Genomic DNA, 16,249 nt, shown 5'->3' with positions numbered 1-16,249 from the left:
TTTTGGAATGTGGTTTTATACAGCTATTTTGTTAAATTAAATTAAATTAAATACTCAATGAAGTACAGAACTAGCCAGCCTGCAGAATATTCAACAGTGAAACAATGTGATGTATGGAAATAGATTCACTGGTATTCCTTTCTTTTCTTGCAACTCCTAACATTTTGGATTATTTTATTTTGCCACTTGTTTCTAAATATAATCAGACAGCATTTTGAGAATTTTGTCAAATCACTCTCCTGTCCACTTTCAGGAACTAGGGTATGTATGCTTTAGAGCTGCTTTGGGGCTAGTTTTTAACACTAAATGTGCATACAGGTAGCTATAACCTTGTTCAGTTATGTATAGTGTTGTATTATAAATGGGAATGTCACTGTGAGATTGTGTACTAGTTAGTGTTGAAATTTGGTAATTACGTTGCAGTGGTGTGCAGAAATAAATAGTCTGGTAATATTGCTGCTTGAAAGAAGAAAAAAAAATCTTACCAGTTTATTACCCATGGCTATTACCCATGGCAAACAATGCCTTGTTAAGTGTTGGTTTTATATGTGGCCAAGATGGAGCCAGGAAGTTTAATCCTAGCACATGCTAACCCATACTTGGACTAACTAACTTGGGGAAATTATACTTTACCAACAAGCAGTTACTGAAATAGATGGAATCAGTGAGGGAAGAATTGGTTGTGTCTCTGCCAGTCTCCCCTAATTGGCTCAGGTAACTTACAGCAAGCATTGTTGCTTTACTTCCAGTGGTCAGGAGTCCTGCAAGCTTAGAAAAATAAATAAAATGAAACAAACCCAGTCCAACAAACAAGAGAGCAACATATGGAAGCATGCTTCTTCAGAATATTTTTATTAGATAGCAACTCTGTTGGAACAAGAGTGCTAATCAGTGCAGGAAATGACACTGAAGTAGTGCCTGCTTAGTTGCGTATTGTGAAAATTAGCTGGTGTGAACACTAGGGTAATTAGGTCTGTCAACATGGTCTCTCTTAAGTCCACCCAGGGTTTAATTCATGGCTGAATAAGTTGGGAAAATTGGTGCACTGCCCTCCCCAAAACCACTTATGGGTATGTCTTTTGTTTCCCCAGGCACCATTCACACATGAAATTGTGGGGCAGTTAGTTCCTTCTTGTCTAGAAAAGCTTCCATAAGAAATTAATGAATCTGAGCAAAACCTTACGTGGTGCAGTCAACAGCAAAAGTTCTTCAGTTATCTTCAGTGAGAACTAGCTTAGTTTCCCCCTAAATAAGATGAGATGGACAGTTGGGGAATATTTTTGTTAGGAAATATAATGGTAGAATACCCCTTTCCCCCATATATGGATGTTAACAGGAACATGAGAACAATTTGATGTTTTTATTGCTGCCTCAGAAGCAATTAATAAACAATACACTTCATATAGAAATGAGCATGTGTCAGTATATGGCAACAAAAATAAGTTACAAGTGACAAAATATTTAAGTTTACAAGGTGTACAAAATTTCAAAATATGAAGAGACTGCAACTTAAAAACTCAAATAAGTTAAAACGTCAACTATCTTGAAGACTTGAAAAATATACATACAACTTCACTCAATCACACAATTTACAATTTTTTTGTCATTTTTAATCTGATACATCCAGATACTTTAAACAGTATGAAGTTTAGTAGGTTAAACTGCATTTTAGTACCAAATGGGGATCCCTGAGGGCACATAACAGGATACAAGGGTTAACTTCTTATGAAACTTGTTGAGTTTTTAGTGATATTTATTCACATTATGTAAGCACTTCTTAATTCAGCATACCTTACCAACATTTCCCCATTAGCTGGAGGTTTGAAAGTGGAATGGTAGAAGGGCTTTGCATAAATTATCCTGGCTTGCGTTGTTTAGTAACATTTCTGCAAAACATTGTTTTCTCATGAATATATGCATGTAAAATGCATAATTGGAGATTATTATTTTTTTTACTAAGATCGATTGTATAGTTGCAGTTGTGCTCCTGTCAGTTGAAGGATTCTCAGCACTTCAAATATTAGTAAGATGATGATATATTAAGAAAAGCCTGAAATGTTGCTGTAGAAATTCTTGTGAACCCATTTGCAAGGGGAGGCTGACCCAAGTCTCTTCACTGTTCCCTTCCAGTTTCCCCTCCATTCTTTCACAGCTACCTTTTCTCCTGATTTCCCCAAGGCAAACTACATATTCTTCACAGAGCATGTTTTAGGTGTACTCCCCAAACTATGTAACATGCGAAAAACAAGTGTGTATGAAGGCAGGCACGTGCATTAAGAGGACTGGAGTTGGACTTTAGCTACCTGGGGAATGTATACCCAGAAGCAAACTGGGTTTGTTGCTGTGTGGTATCTGAAGTAGTCTGAGAGGGCCCTAGAGTGAAACCAAAATGGCTGTAAGACTGAGGGAACCAACAGAAACACTCAGTGTAGCCGGTTGCTCCATAACTAAGTAGTCTAACTGCAAAGGGACAATGTTGGTAATGCTGTTGGAAGGATCCTGAAGAACAGAACTTAAAACCAGTCTGCAGGGAAGTAAATTTTAAAAGAGAAAAACCGAACAAATTCTTTCATAATTCTAGCCCCCTTCATCTTGGAATAAGCACCACTGAATTCAATAAGACATACTTCTGAGTAGACATGTTAAAACTGCACTGTAAAGCTCTCCATTAAAAATTGTTGGGAAGAACTGGATTCAGTATATTAATTTGCTGTATGCATGTCTTGGCTGCAGTCTATGAGCATCTGTTTTAACCCGTGTGTGGTGTGTGTGTGTGTGTGTGTGTGTGTGTTGTGTGGTGGGAGAACAAGTTACTAAATATACTGAGAAATGTATGGGAGGGCATGCAACAACCAGCATGGCAGCTGCTAATGAAGAAAGGGAGACTTAGAATGGACTTCAGAAACTGTTCTGCTCTCTTATCATGCAGGATTGTGGTTTTTGGCATTTGAAACAGAGTTAAAGGTGTAGGCACTCAGATTTTATGCGAGGGGTGGTGGTGGATCCTGAATATTTGCCCTTTGCTTCTCTCAACCAACTAGCTCTATACATTTTTATGGAACATCCAACATTTTATAAGAAGCTGGGAACATAAATACATTAAAAGCAAGCATTATCGGATGGGGGGGTTGGGGGGGAGGGTTACATTCCTGTTTCTTTAAGCCAGTAGGTGAGTGATATAAGTTTGCACTTTGTGTTACTTCTGTTGAAATGAATTAGGTCAAAATTATAATCAACAGACATTTTGGCAAGTGTGCATTTTTGTGTGTGAATATTGCCAAATGAGCCTAGTAGATAGCATCAAGGAAATTTAAGACAGTGACTCAGTTCAGAACTGGCAACCCTGCGTTCCCACTGTGAGAATAAGACACAGCACACTTTGTGTATTCATGCTGCACTCTCCCTTTTACCCTGTTTTGCACTAATGAATAAAATATTTGATTTAAAGCTAGCCACAATTTCTTGTGAAGTCCAAATTCAGAACTGTGGTTTGTTTAAACTATGAATTGAAACTAAGTCAGGATCTGAAACCAAGGTTTGATTCAGCTTGTTCTCAGTAACCAGTTTTAGACAAGACACAATTTCCCCAGGTTCACACCTCACAAGGAAAATTTAATTAGTTTAAAATGTAAAATTAAGCTTTTGTTCACCTCTTCATGTGTGCAACAGAGGAGAGGAAATGGGGAGTGTGGATGCTCAAGACTTGCTGCAGTTTATTCTTACAGTATAAAACACAATTGCCCACATAATAATGGACAGTGACAGATTTATCATGCAGCCCGATCCAGTAAGGAGATTTTGCTACTACTACTCTCCAATCAACTTTGAGCCATTACTGTAGGTCTAGAATGGGGGAGGGGAGTTATGAGCAGCTGGACAGTACTTATGCTTTAGTATCCCTTGAGCACCCACCAGTTTGTTACCAGAACAAGGCTAGTGGTGGTGAAATAAGAGGAATCAGTGCAACGATCCTCTGAACGACTGCTTTTCCAAGGCAAGAGCGTATAGATCCCTTGTGTCAGCATTGCCAGCTACTGTAGATCAGGGTATATGAGCTTCCCCAATATTGCACTCTCTCTTAAAAGCTACCCTGCTTGTTCTATTGCAGAGCTAGTTTTCTTCCACTGACCTCAGATTTACAGAAATAGGGAGAGAAACCGGAAACACATTTGAAACGTTCAGGCAACACGTTGCGATTATGTAAACGTTACATCATCAGCTTTTGGTACACATTGTCTAGTACAATCAGATATGATTTTTATATTAGATTAGTATTATTTTTATCTTATCAAGCAAGCAGGACTATGAGCAGCAACTAAGGGGGAAAATGGAATTCTCAGTTTCCATTAATGTAGCTGTTATCAAGGTTATTCAGGGGAAAGGCAGCTTGTAGATTACAATAGAACTTGTGCTGGTAAGTTCCAACAGAAGTGAAGGTGCCACCTAATCAGATTTCAGGGTGGCTTTTTGTTTTTTTAAAGAAATCCGCCTGTTAAGCAAAAGTGCAATCTGGCATGATAAATATTGTTAGCAGAGCCCTGTTCTTCAATAATAAGTAGGCTGTATTTCACATTTAGAATTCATAATGTTACTGTTATGATTTTTGTGTTGGGTTTTAAATAACTTTCTTAATGCTTCCTCTGGCTAGTAATAGTAGGGTGCTAGATTTGCAAATAGTTTGCCTTTTTCCTGTCTTGATGAACTACTCACTGTGGAGAAGCACTCATTGTATGTCCACTTCATGATGCCTTTGCAGACTGCAGTTGTGCATGATTTGCTTAAAAATCACTAAAGCAAGAGGGTGTTGGCGTGGAGAAGAGCCTTGTAGAACTAACTTGGACCAAGATTTAAATTAATTATCATTAAAATAGAAAATTAAGCACTAACATGTATGCTGGGGAAAATACAGGGATTGTATATCCTGGAAAGGTTTTATTGGTTTAACATTCATTGGACATGCACCCTGCCTACAGAACCACAATCCAAAATTGCACAGCAGAGCTAATGTGTGAGGGAAGAATGATAGAAACTTTCTGCCTCCCTAATACCCCTTTGATTTAAGGGCCCTTCACAGGGAGGTAGCACTGAGCCCATGCTGTTTATTCCACAGCCAAAGGAATGCCGTTCAATAAAGTTGAAACATGCCATCTATAATCCAAGTATAGTGGGTGAAGCTGAGCTGAAAAATACCCCTTTCTATTTTGTTTTTATTGGTGTTGAGAAATGTTTCCAGTTTTTCTTGTGCTTTCAACAGCTCTTTGGAACATTTGTTATTTTTGTCCAAGCCCTGGATATGAAGTGTCGCTTACAGAGAGCTGTTCAGGAAACCTCAAAGGTCTATTTTGTTGCTACACCACTTTCTCATTCCAGGCTAGCAACAGAAATAAAGTTGCAGTGTTTTGAAGTATTCTCCTCTACCCATACACACACACAAAAGTTTCAATAAGTATTCACTACAGGTCAACTGTTATTCCTGCAGTGAGTTCTTCTTGAAACAGCCAAGCAATGCAGAAAATGTCAATAACCTCATAAAACCAACTGGCGCTATTTTGAACTGGCCATAACTTGCTGGCTATAGATTTCCCTCTCTGCTCCTTGTTGTTTAGAACAGATAAAACAAATGATACAGCAGTACTAGTCAATGTTGTTTTTTTAAGCAAAGGGGTAGATGGTGGCAGCCTGTTCTTCATCACCACCTGAACGCCCTTCAGCCTGAGCATATATTAGATTAGTTTGTCTTTTATTGTAGCTTATGTTGAAAATGATCTATCCATCTGTCTGTCTGTCTATCGCCACTTTAGTTTACACCAGGGGTAGCTAACTTTTGGTCTATAGACTGCATCTGCACGCAACAGGCTTGAGTAGTTTGTTTGACAGTGCCAATGTCCCCCCCCCCCCCCCCGTTTTTAATCTCAAAAATATATTTTGTTTTATTTGTCTGTTTGTTTTTTACTGGCTGTTCCCATAGGTACCCTGCTGCTTTCTGTCACCTACTCAAGCTTCCCCCAAATTTCTCATCTTTTTTAAAAAAAACACCTACCACTCCTACTACAATTATATGATGCTGAATTCCCTCCCCACCCCCATTTGTCCTTTTTAAAAAGAAAATGTCAATACATGTCAATACATGTAGCTTCCAAAGGGTTTACCATTCCTGCTCTACACAGTTGTGTCTATGACAGAATGTTTGTGCCCCAACTGCCATCTATTACCTACAGGCTGCTACTCTTTGAAGAACAAGCCAATTTCATACATGCATGCAGTCAGGTGTGTTTTTATACATGTAGATGGAACCGAAGGTGCTATATATTCCTATATGCATGCACTTCTTTGCACCCTGATCCACAATACCAGCATCAGCCACCTTAAGGCTCCTTGGGGTACTCTTGCCTGGTGGGAGATGACATCAAGGTATCAGTGTAGATTTTGTACAAGCAATTCTTATTGACTGTTAAGGTCATTTTACACCAGCACTATCACTAGTTAACAGAGTGCAATGAAGGTCTAGAGGGAAGGAACTAAAATATAGCTATTTTTATACTGTCAATTGCTCAAAAGAACATTTCCAATCTGTATTAGCATTAGGATGCAGCTCTTAAGTTGCTCAGAGGTCTATCTAGCTATTTGTTTGTTTGAGCCAGACCCTGTCGCTAAGGCACTCGTGGAACTCTATTTCTGATAGGGGATGGTGCATGCTGAGTCCCTCCTGGTATGAAAGTAGCAGTGAAACTGAATATACCTGCACGATAATGGACTAGGCTGTTAAATTCTTACTGACCAAAGCACACTTGGGCTCGCACAATAAAATCAACCACAACCCTACCCTTAAAATTGCACTGTTCCATCAAGAAGCCGTTGAACATTTTATAGTTGCACTACAATTACAAAGGATAGTTGAAGACATTTTCACACATCAAACATCAGATTTATTTAATTTTATTTCTCTGAAAACAATCCCCGCATGTTTGCTTTTTCGTGTAAACAGTGGCCACAAGTTGTTTTTTTGCAAAAAAAATGCTAACTTTTGATTTTAAAAAATACTCTCTCATTAATAAATCAGCAATATGCAAGATAGCCTCCTTGTTGTAGTCTGGCTTCCTCACATCTCATAGAGGAAATTGTATTTACCCTAAATAGCAAAAGATAATGATATGACAATATATATGTATGAATATACTGTATATATAAATGTTCAAACAATAGTTGTAAGGTCAACTTGAGCTATGAAATGTCTTTCTGTTCTTAATAAGTAACTCAAGAGGCAATGTCCTAACAAGCTGCAAGAACTTAGAGGGAGGAAGCACTATTTGCTGTCAGGTTCCTGTTCCCACTGCATTTATAGGGCCAGGAGGCAAAATGCCCCTCAGTCCATGGCCGTATGCCCACTCACTTCTTAAAAACAGATCATTCTAATGGTCAGTGGGGCATTCTCTGCCGTCGCCCAAGGTATTTGCTTTTTCTGTTTTCCATCTTTAACACTAGCCTATATGTGGATTGACTGAGATGTCTCAGTTGGTGGAGCATGAGCTTCTTAAGATTCAGGGTTGTGGGTTCGAACCCCACATTGGGCCAAATGATTTCCACATGGCAGGGGGTTGGACTATATGATCCTCGAGATCCCTTTCAACTGTCCAGTTTTATGATTCTGTGAAATCCATGCCTCTCCTTTTGCCCACAGTTCCAAGGGAACAGGCAAGTTTGCAAACCTACCAGGAAGGGATTGCTTAGGAAATTATTTGTAGCCCCATCCCCACACAATGCTTCTCTGGCCTGAATTCCACCCTTAAAAAAGAAAAGAAAAAAGATTGATGTTCCTGTTATATTTGTTTGGGTAGAATATGTAACTGGCTTTTTAGATGAGCCTGGCATGAGAGCTTTATATGTGATGGTCTTCTAAAGTGCCTTGGCTTGCATGTGAGTTTTAAAAAATAAAAGCAGATTTGGCATTTGGTATGGGGTGCAATTCTGACATTCACTCAAGTTCACCATTTGTATTTTATTTATTTGTTGTTTAAATTTACAGCCCCACCTTACTACACAATGGTATCCAAGCTATTCCAATTCTGCACCTTGTGGTCCTGGCCTCTAAAGCACTACCCCCTATGCATGCCAGCAGTCCTAATCACTTGGTTCCATAGGAAAAGCAAAAACACACCCATCCTTTAGAGTTCCTACCTGGAAGTTCTCCACTGCTTAGAGTCTGATAGTAGTTGCTGCTTTCCAACCTGTTTTGTGTCATCGTCCCCCTCCCCAATTCTGGGAAAAGCTTTTCCTGTTCAGTGTATACTTGTCATGCAGTTCATAGGAGCTTTCCCCTATACACCTTTGGGTGTACGTGGCAGCTGCAGCTATCCTGACCTCCAGCCCTGCCGAGGCCAGTCTATGTTGGTGGAGTGCAATAAACGGGGGAAACTCTTCCGTGCTCACAAATGGAACCTACTACAATCAGTGATGCACAGACCTGAAAGCTGTGTTCATTTCTCAAGAACACCTTTATGATTTTGCATTTAAAGGACATTACAGTTGAAGACTGAAGAGCAATATTTATCAACATTTAAATAAAACATTTTGGTGGCTTTTATGTATAAATATTTCTTCATATAAACATAACACAAAATTAAATAGCTCAGATACACAGACACTATTTAATATACTTCCACTGTTGTCAAAATCATCTGTAAACACCATCTCACACTGAATACAAAAGCAGCTTTTATACCAGTTCTGTGTTCACAACACTGATTCCCCTTTTCATAAAGGAAGTTGCACTTTTATTTTTTATTTTTGTTAAATCTGAGTGTCAGGTCTAATGAAAAAAAAAAGGAAGAGAAAAAAAAAAACTCCACAAAGAAGCTTGGTCAATTGAAAGCATAATATACAAAATTACCTTTCAAAATGTAAGTACATCTGAACTGAAACTAAGTTTTAAATTACAATCCTTTCCTTGGGGAAGTCCTGACTTTTGTGAAGTACAGTATAGGCACAATCCACTTGGAACATCTCCTCTGCAATCATCACTGAGTGAATGGGAGTTGCATAAGAGGACGGTGGGTTGTGTCCGAGATCTCAGGAACTGACCACATTATAAATACCAGGAGCCATCACTGCTCACATCTCAACTATAAATATTAAAGCCCTTTTTTTGTCTTTCTCAGAAGGTGCTTAGCTATTTAAAATAGCAGACTACTTACATTAATTTGGGACATTGTACTGCACAAACTTGAATTTTCCACTACTGGTTGTAACAACAACAACAACAACGATAACAACAACAGAAGCTTTCAAGATTGACAAGCATTTTGGAAAGTGCCAAGTCAGTTTCTTTAAATACATAATTATTTCCCCCCATTTCTAAAAAACACTTTCTAAATGTGCAGAAAATAGAGACAGACACTCGTTCTGAGAATCCCCTGGTGCAGTCTGATTTAGGAGCCTGCCTGAGAGAAGTGATGTGCTTATTACATAGACTTTTGACTTCTTCAAACCCTTGAATAAATGCACTGAAATAATCACATGCTTTCTTCCTGGTGCTGCTCTCAGAACTCCTTCTTGTCCCCTCTTGCCCACCCCCCAAACCAGCAGAGTGGGCTGGACTCCCCTAATCTGCACAGAAGTCACTGTCAACTTCTAAGCAACCTGGAGACTCCCAGAGCCACACTGGGCGCTATCCTATTTGTACTGGCATAATTGAAGTCTGAGAACCAGGCCAAAAGTCCATCGACATTCACGTTTGATGCAGACGTACATCCTGTAAAGACTGCAGCTCCCAGTATTTTGTGTTCTCTGTTAAAGTAAATATTAGTAAGGATTCTCTCATCTGCATGTGGCCTCACATCTCCAGTTGAGAGACTGTGAGCTCTTCAAGGTACATCTCTATATGAAAAATATACATGAAACTCATTTCCGTTGTAAAAATGTGTGGCTATAGTAAGTGCCCTTATTTGTTTGTTTATTTAAAAATATTTCTAACCCGCCCTTCATTGCAAAGCAATTCCAGGACGAGGCATAAACGTAATTAAAACTGCATCTATAACAATCATAAAACAGGGGCCTTCTGGTGTTCTTCACTGTGGTGCGCATTTATTGTGAGGGGTTCGCCACTTTAAGGAGAAGCCAAAATTTCAGAATAAATTAGAAAACATAAATATAAGCTGAAAAATGATTTTCAAGGCCCCTTTGTGCTGCTCGCATCTGACAATCATGATAAGCAGTGCCTCAAAAGACAGGCATCTTATTTCCTGGTAAACAGATGGCAGGCTCTGAGTGCCTTGGTTCCTCCTCTGCAGATTCTTTAATAACTTGGCCCACAAGAATTGTCATTACATCCAAAAGAGGTGAGGAAGGGAAGCTCTAAGAGGTTTGGTGCAACCTAAGCTTAGAATGCACACATATGTTTTCTTTTGATAGATCCGTCCAACTAGTTACTTCAGCTAAAACCTACTTTACTCCTTAGGAATGGGCTAGCTGCATGTGCTCACCTGAGATCCCAGAATGGATTTACATTTGAATAATTGGGCAGATCACCAATAGCTTTCATAATTGCACTGCAACTCCTTGGGATTTTGTAGCAAAACCTTCAGACGTTTGATTGTTCCTTAGTAAAAACCTCTGCAATTAGTTTGTTTTTGCTTAATGCGGTATAAACCATTACATTAAACAGGAAGTATTAAAAGGATAGATGCATACACCAGACTGATCCTTTCTCATCTTGAAGATGAAATATTTGTAGTTGGCTCCAGCAACCACCCTCCCTCCCATTTTTGCAATCCCTTTAATATGTTTTTCCATTGTTAAACATACTATTTTATGAAGCTTCCCGTGGAATCCGCTTATGAAAAATGACGGACTGTCTCTGCTGGTACTGTTGCTTACGTCGTTTACGTTTGTCACATTGACATAGCAGTAACATCTTAAAAGTGGTTCTGAATGTTTTGTTACACAGTGCATAGCACATAGGGTTCACTGTGCTATTGATGTAGCAAAGCCAATACCCCATGTTCCAAAATGTTTGGGGAATACATTTATTACAAAAGGCGTTTACCAAGACCATGATGTTGTATGGGGTCCATGTAATAATGAAGGCAAACAAAATGGCACTGAGTGTCTGTGCAGCTTTCTTTTCTTTGATGAGTGACATTCGTTTCCGCTTGGAGATCTGACTTCTTGTCTTCAAGGCAAACTTCTTGGCCAGGGTAGCTTCCTTGAATGACAAAGGCAGGGCAGCAGGTGCCTTATGTCCTGTTGAAATGCCATCAGTAGCCTTTCCTGTGTGTGCTGCTGACCCTGGTTGAACAGGAAGTTTAGGAAAGCTCTTCTGCAAGTTTCCATCTTCTAAACACTTTTGTGGATGAAGGTTTTTAGGCTTCTTGTCTTTTGACTCTGTGTCCATCTTCGACAATTCATCCTCTGACCCCTGCAGGTCTTCTGATGAGGGTTGCTTTGTAGAGTTTAGGATAGTGTTATGTCCTGGAAGCTTCAGTACAATGGAATAGATGGCCCTGGTCTCAGAGGCAATGTCGTCTTCGTCCGACGAAGCAGAGTTCTCAAGAGAAGCGTTGCCATCGTTGTTGTTCCAGCTGTCACTGCTACTGTGCTCCTGATCAACCTGATCTGGGCTTGGCTTCCAGCTCTTGGATGTCATCCAGAAGTGGCAGCCGCCATACTTTCTTCTCTTCGAGCGCTTTGTATTATGCTGCTGCAGCTCATAGCTGCTGCAGCTTCTAGAGCTGCCTGTCTGGTTGACAAAGCGTGCTGCCTCAGCTTCGCTGCCAGAGGCCTGGAGTCCTGCTAACTCTTTGGTACGCTTCTCTGTCTCCTTGTATATCCTCCAGTACAAAATACTCATAATGGTGACGGGCAAATAAAAGGCAGCTATTGCGGTGCCAAAAGTGATGATAGGCTCACTCAGGAACTGGATGTAACATTCACCTTCACCAACAGTTCGCTCACCAACAAAATATTGCCAGAACAGAATAGCAGGGGCCCAAAGGACAAAGGAGATGACCCAAGCCAAGCCAATCATCACCCCAGCTCTTCTGGTTGTTCGTTTTGCTCTGTAGGTAAGTGGCCTTGTGATGGAAAAATATCTGTCAAAGCTTATGACCAGCAGATTCATAACTGAGGCGTTGCTAGCGACATAGTCGATGGAGAGCCACAGATCACAGGCCAGGTTTCCCAAAGCCCAGCGGCCCATGATGATATATGTAGTGAACAGGTTCATGGAAATAATGCCAATGATCAAATCTGCGCAAGCAAGGCTCAGCAAGAAGTAATTGTTAACAGTTTTCAGCTGTTTGTTGACTTTAAATGCCACAATCACGAGGATGTTTCCTATGATGGTCACAAGGGCCAAGAAGCCAGTGAGTAAAGCAATCAAGACAACTTGCCAAACGGTGTGGCCACCCAAAGGATCAGCAGGAACTTGTGATCCATTGGTCATTTCCATAGTGGTGAAAGAGAAGCTCTCGTTTGTTTGGGAGAGGCCATGGCTGCTCGTGAACGAGGATGCATCACTTGGGAGGCCTGTTGTTTGGGAGTCTTGAATCCAGACAGCGCTCACAGAAACCAAGGAAGATATTGTACTGTTGCTAGATGGGACCATTGTGACGTTCTGACATATTCTGCAAGGGGAGGTGGAGGAGAAAGAGAAGAGAGAGAGAGAAACAAATTAGGATTTGTTACTTTGCTGGCACCACCGTATCAGTTATTATTAGTTGAATATCTATTACATCTGAGATCTCAAAGTATGTGAAGTGGTTATAGGAAGAACACTTACAGCTGAGTTAACACAATTTGAGGGAAAAGCAAACGACAAAAACCACTTGCTTTATTAAAACTGCTGCTAGGATATTATTGTGAAACTGAACAGGTGACACATTTTATGGTTTGTTGGACACAAGATCTGAGACATTATATAAGCTTCAAGACATGAACATAGTGAAAATTGTTCACTAGTTGCTAATTCAAAGGGAAATTGTTATATACTTGGTGGCATATAACACCAAAACATTGTTTAAAATTTTGACACATATACTCAGTCATGCTGAAGATGTAAGAATGAGGCCCTAATCAATAAGGAAGATCAGTCTAATATTAGAATGGCAATTCAGAGACATTTAAATTTGGAATTTACATGACGAGTTTGCATAGGATTTATTGAGGACTGCTATTGTCTGTGATAAATCTCTTTCACAAATTTTGTACTATTTTACCAAAAATAAGACGTAAACATAGTTACTGATCCTCAGCTGGACTAAAAGACAATTCTTCAAAGACTCTTTCAGCCTGAGCACCGATCCCAACCTCACATGCTTTCAAATTCCATCATTCAAGTTCAACCTGGTATATTTAATATACTTATAATATATTTGGCTTGTTATTTGATTGATAGATGTATTTTATTATATTCTGTAAACCACCCTGTGTAGGCAAAATATAAACATTTAAACACACACATATACAGAAATTATGTATATAATGTTTGTAGGCTTGCCATGGGCATCTGGTTGGCCACTGTGAGAACAGAATGCTGGACCAAATGGGTCAGTGGCCTAATCCAGCATGTATTAGGACAGATGTAGAGAATCACTGATCCTCCAGATACGGCTAAACTACAGTTCCCATTATCCCTGGCTATCGGTCAAGCTTGCTGGGGCAGTTGGGATTTGCAGCTCAGCAGCAGATGGAAAGGAATATCTTACTACTGTGAGGGTGATTGTCTGAAGGAAGGAAGAATGGCCAACTGTGATTACAGAAGTCAAAGGAAGGGCAGGGGTGGCCCCTTTACATGGATAAATAGCCCATTGCCCACTTTTGCCAACACTGAAAGTGTCCCTTGGAGGTAGGAGGGCCCTTTAAATTAACTTCAAATATAAGGGAAATAATTTATTCTATTTGCATACTGTGCGAGATTTTGCAAACCCAGCCTTTCCTTCTCATTTAAATCAACACACCCTATTTTTCTGCTGCCCTGAAAATGTTCTGTGTTACTTCCCCCATAAAGCTAGAGTCTATTGTGCTGATGGTCTTGGACAGAAGCCCAAACAAAGCAAAAGAGAGAGAAGGGAACGGCAGACTTAGTATTCAAAATCCGATCTCCCTGTACCGCCAATATAATTGGCAAGCTTATATTTCTGCTTTGTCTGCACCGTTATCTAGATGAAGTAGTTTAAACATTGGAGGATTTAGAACTGTGAGATAGGGAAAGCATTATAAATTGCAATGATAACCTGAATGTTGTGTTAAAACTCCAACAATGTAATGGTCTCTGATTTTCTCTTTATAACAAGACATGGCTCCAGAAAAACAGTCAGACTTGAATTTATTATTCCAGTTACATATTTTTGCCATTTAGAAATACTTCATTAACACACAGGAGCGATGAGTTAGACCCATGTGCATGTGCATGACATCACATGCGTGATGCCCTCCTCCCCCCCCCCCCCGTCTGACCAGGCCCTGCTGGGACATGCAGGAGTCCCTTTGAGGAATGCCAGAGTGCCTTCCCAGAAATAAATCGCCCTCCAAGCCTCCTGCCTCCACCCGGCGGGCCAGCGCTCGCCCGTCAGTGGCAGGGGGTATGGAGGGAAAAAATCACCCTCCATGCCTCCCGCTGCCACCTGGTGGGGCAGCACTTGCCCAAGAATGCTGCCTCTGCAGCATCCTTGCATGGCGTGGCCCAGTCAAGCAGAGGGGCAGCAACGCTGCTGCAACTCTCCTGCTGTCAGACCTGACCTAGGAGTGGAGCTGCGGCTGAGCGCGAAGGAGCTTGCAACTCCCTCTCACGTGCAGCACTTTACAGGAGAGGGGCGGCAACACTGCTGCCACTGCCTCTTCTCTACTTGGCCCCCGGGTCAGACCTGACTCAAGAGCAAAGTTGAGGCTGGGCATTCGTTCTCGCCTGGGGACTGCAGGGGATGGTGGCCCCCTCAATACTGCAGACTCAGCCCCCTGCCTAGAAATACTGAGGGGGTTGAAGCCCCTTCTACCCCTATACCTTGCACTCCTGTTATCACATTGCACATTAGTGCCAATTAGAAATGTATTTGCCTCTTTGAACCCTTCCTTTCCTTCACTCACTAAGAATAACTGGGGTGTATGCTCACCCAATATCAATGTACAGATAGTTTGTTTCTTTATAGTGTATGTTGTTGGTGCAGTAGGTGATCCTGGAACTTTGCATTAAGCCTGTCATTAAGAATGTTGCAGTATGAAGTTAAATGAATGGGAAGAAGGGACATGAACCTGAGAGCAGTGCAAAATGTTGAAAGGTGAATGGGCAGATGTCTACTACTATAGTTTTATTATTTTTATTAAATTAGTATATTTTCCTTCATGTGAATATCAGAGGGAGGTTCACAACATAAAAAATACAAAATGAGAACACGAAAAACATAATAAAAACAAAACAAAACCAACGCACACACCTCAACACATTTAAAAGGACATACAATGTTAATAAGCCAAAGGCCTGGTTAAATAGAATCCTTTTCACCTGGCACCATGGAATGAAGGTGACAGATGGGTAGAGCATTCCACAAATGGAGAATCACCACAGAAAAAGGCCCTTCTCATATTGCCCCCCCCCCCTCGTTGACGGGTACACAAAGAGGAACCTCAGATAATGATTGCAGGGTCTGGGTCTATTCGTATATACAGTGGTACCTCAGGTTACAGACGCTTCAGGTTACAGACTCCGCTAACCCAGAAATAGTACCTTGGGTTAAGAACTTTGCTTCAGGATGAGAACAGAAATTGTGCTCTGGCAGCGCTGCAGCAGCTGGAGGCCCCATTAGCTAAAGTGGTGCTTCAGGTTACGAACAGACCTCCAGAACGAATTAAGTTCTTAATCCGAGGTACCACTGTACTACCCCACATGCAACATTTCCATCCTGTATGAGTCACCCAAGCTTTCTGCACTGAGTGGGGTCTGGGGGCGTTAAAGTGTTTACGAGGTGATGTACTTAGAAGCCTTTGCATAGCTAGTTACCCTGATAATGCAGGGTTTCTAGTTGCACAAAGGTTTCTAACACTGCTCAGCTGAATGTAATTAAAAGCCTTCTTCAGACCCCCTGAGGTGTTGGAGTGTTAGGGAAAGCGCTTTCATGTACCACCTTATGGCCCTCTTCATGGACATATTTAATTCCTGGGGAGAGTTATGAAAACTGCTAAGGGAGACTTAGGTGATGTCATTCCTTTTCAATTGCTTATAAAATGGGAAGACCCTTTGTCCAATCTGTCTGAGCCTTTG

The 16,249-nt window shown here is 40.7% G+C and overlaps 1 protein-coding gene and 1 long non-coding RNA gene across 6 annotated transcripts in view; one reads left to right on the top strand and one right to left on the bottom strand.

Annotated features, from left to right (window-relative positions):
- The window catches only part of LOC308472722, a 55,428-nt gene that overhangs the window by 12,775 nt on the left and 26,404 nt on the right, over positions 1-16,249 (top strand). The gene's annotated exons all lie outside the window — the stretch shown is intronic.
- Positions 5,942-16,249, bottom strand: part of CHRM3 (cholinergic receptor muscarinic 3) — a 227,665-nt gene continuing 217,357 nt past the window's right edge. For all 4 annotated transcript variants that reach the window (XM_080997728.1, XM_080997726.1, XM_080997727.1 and 1 more), the window contains one exon: positions 5,942-12,620. In XM_080997728.1, coding sequence (XP_080853854.1) covers positions 10,805-12,601 — 1,797 coding nt within the window. In that variant the 5' untranslated portion in view covers positions 12,602-12,620 and the 3' untranslated portion in view covers positions 5,942-10,804. The remainder of the gene's footprint in view (positions 12,621-16,249) is intronic.

The sequence above is a fragment of the Podarcis pityusensis genome (assembly GCF_964106645.2).
Source record: "Podarcis pityusensis genome assembly, chromosome: 3".
NCBI classification, from domain to species: domain Eukaryota; kingdom Metazoa; phylum Chordata; class Lepidosauria; order Squamata; family Lacertidae; genus Podarcis; species Podarcis pityusensis.
Note: the sequence above shows the minus strand (reverse complement) of the source record. Positions and strands in the feature narration are given on the sequence as shown.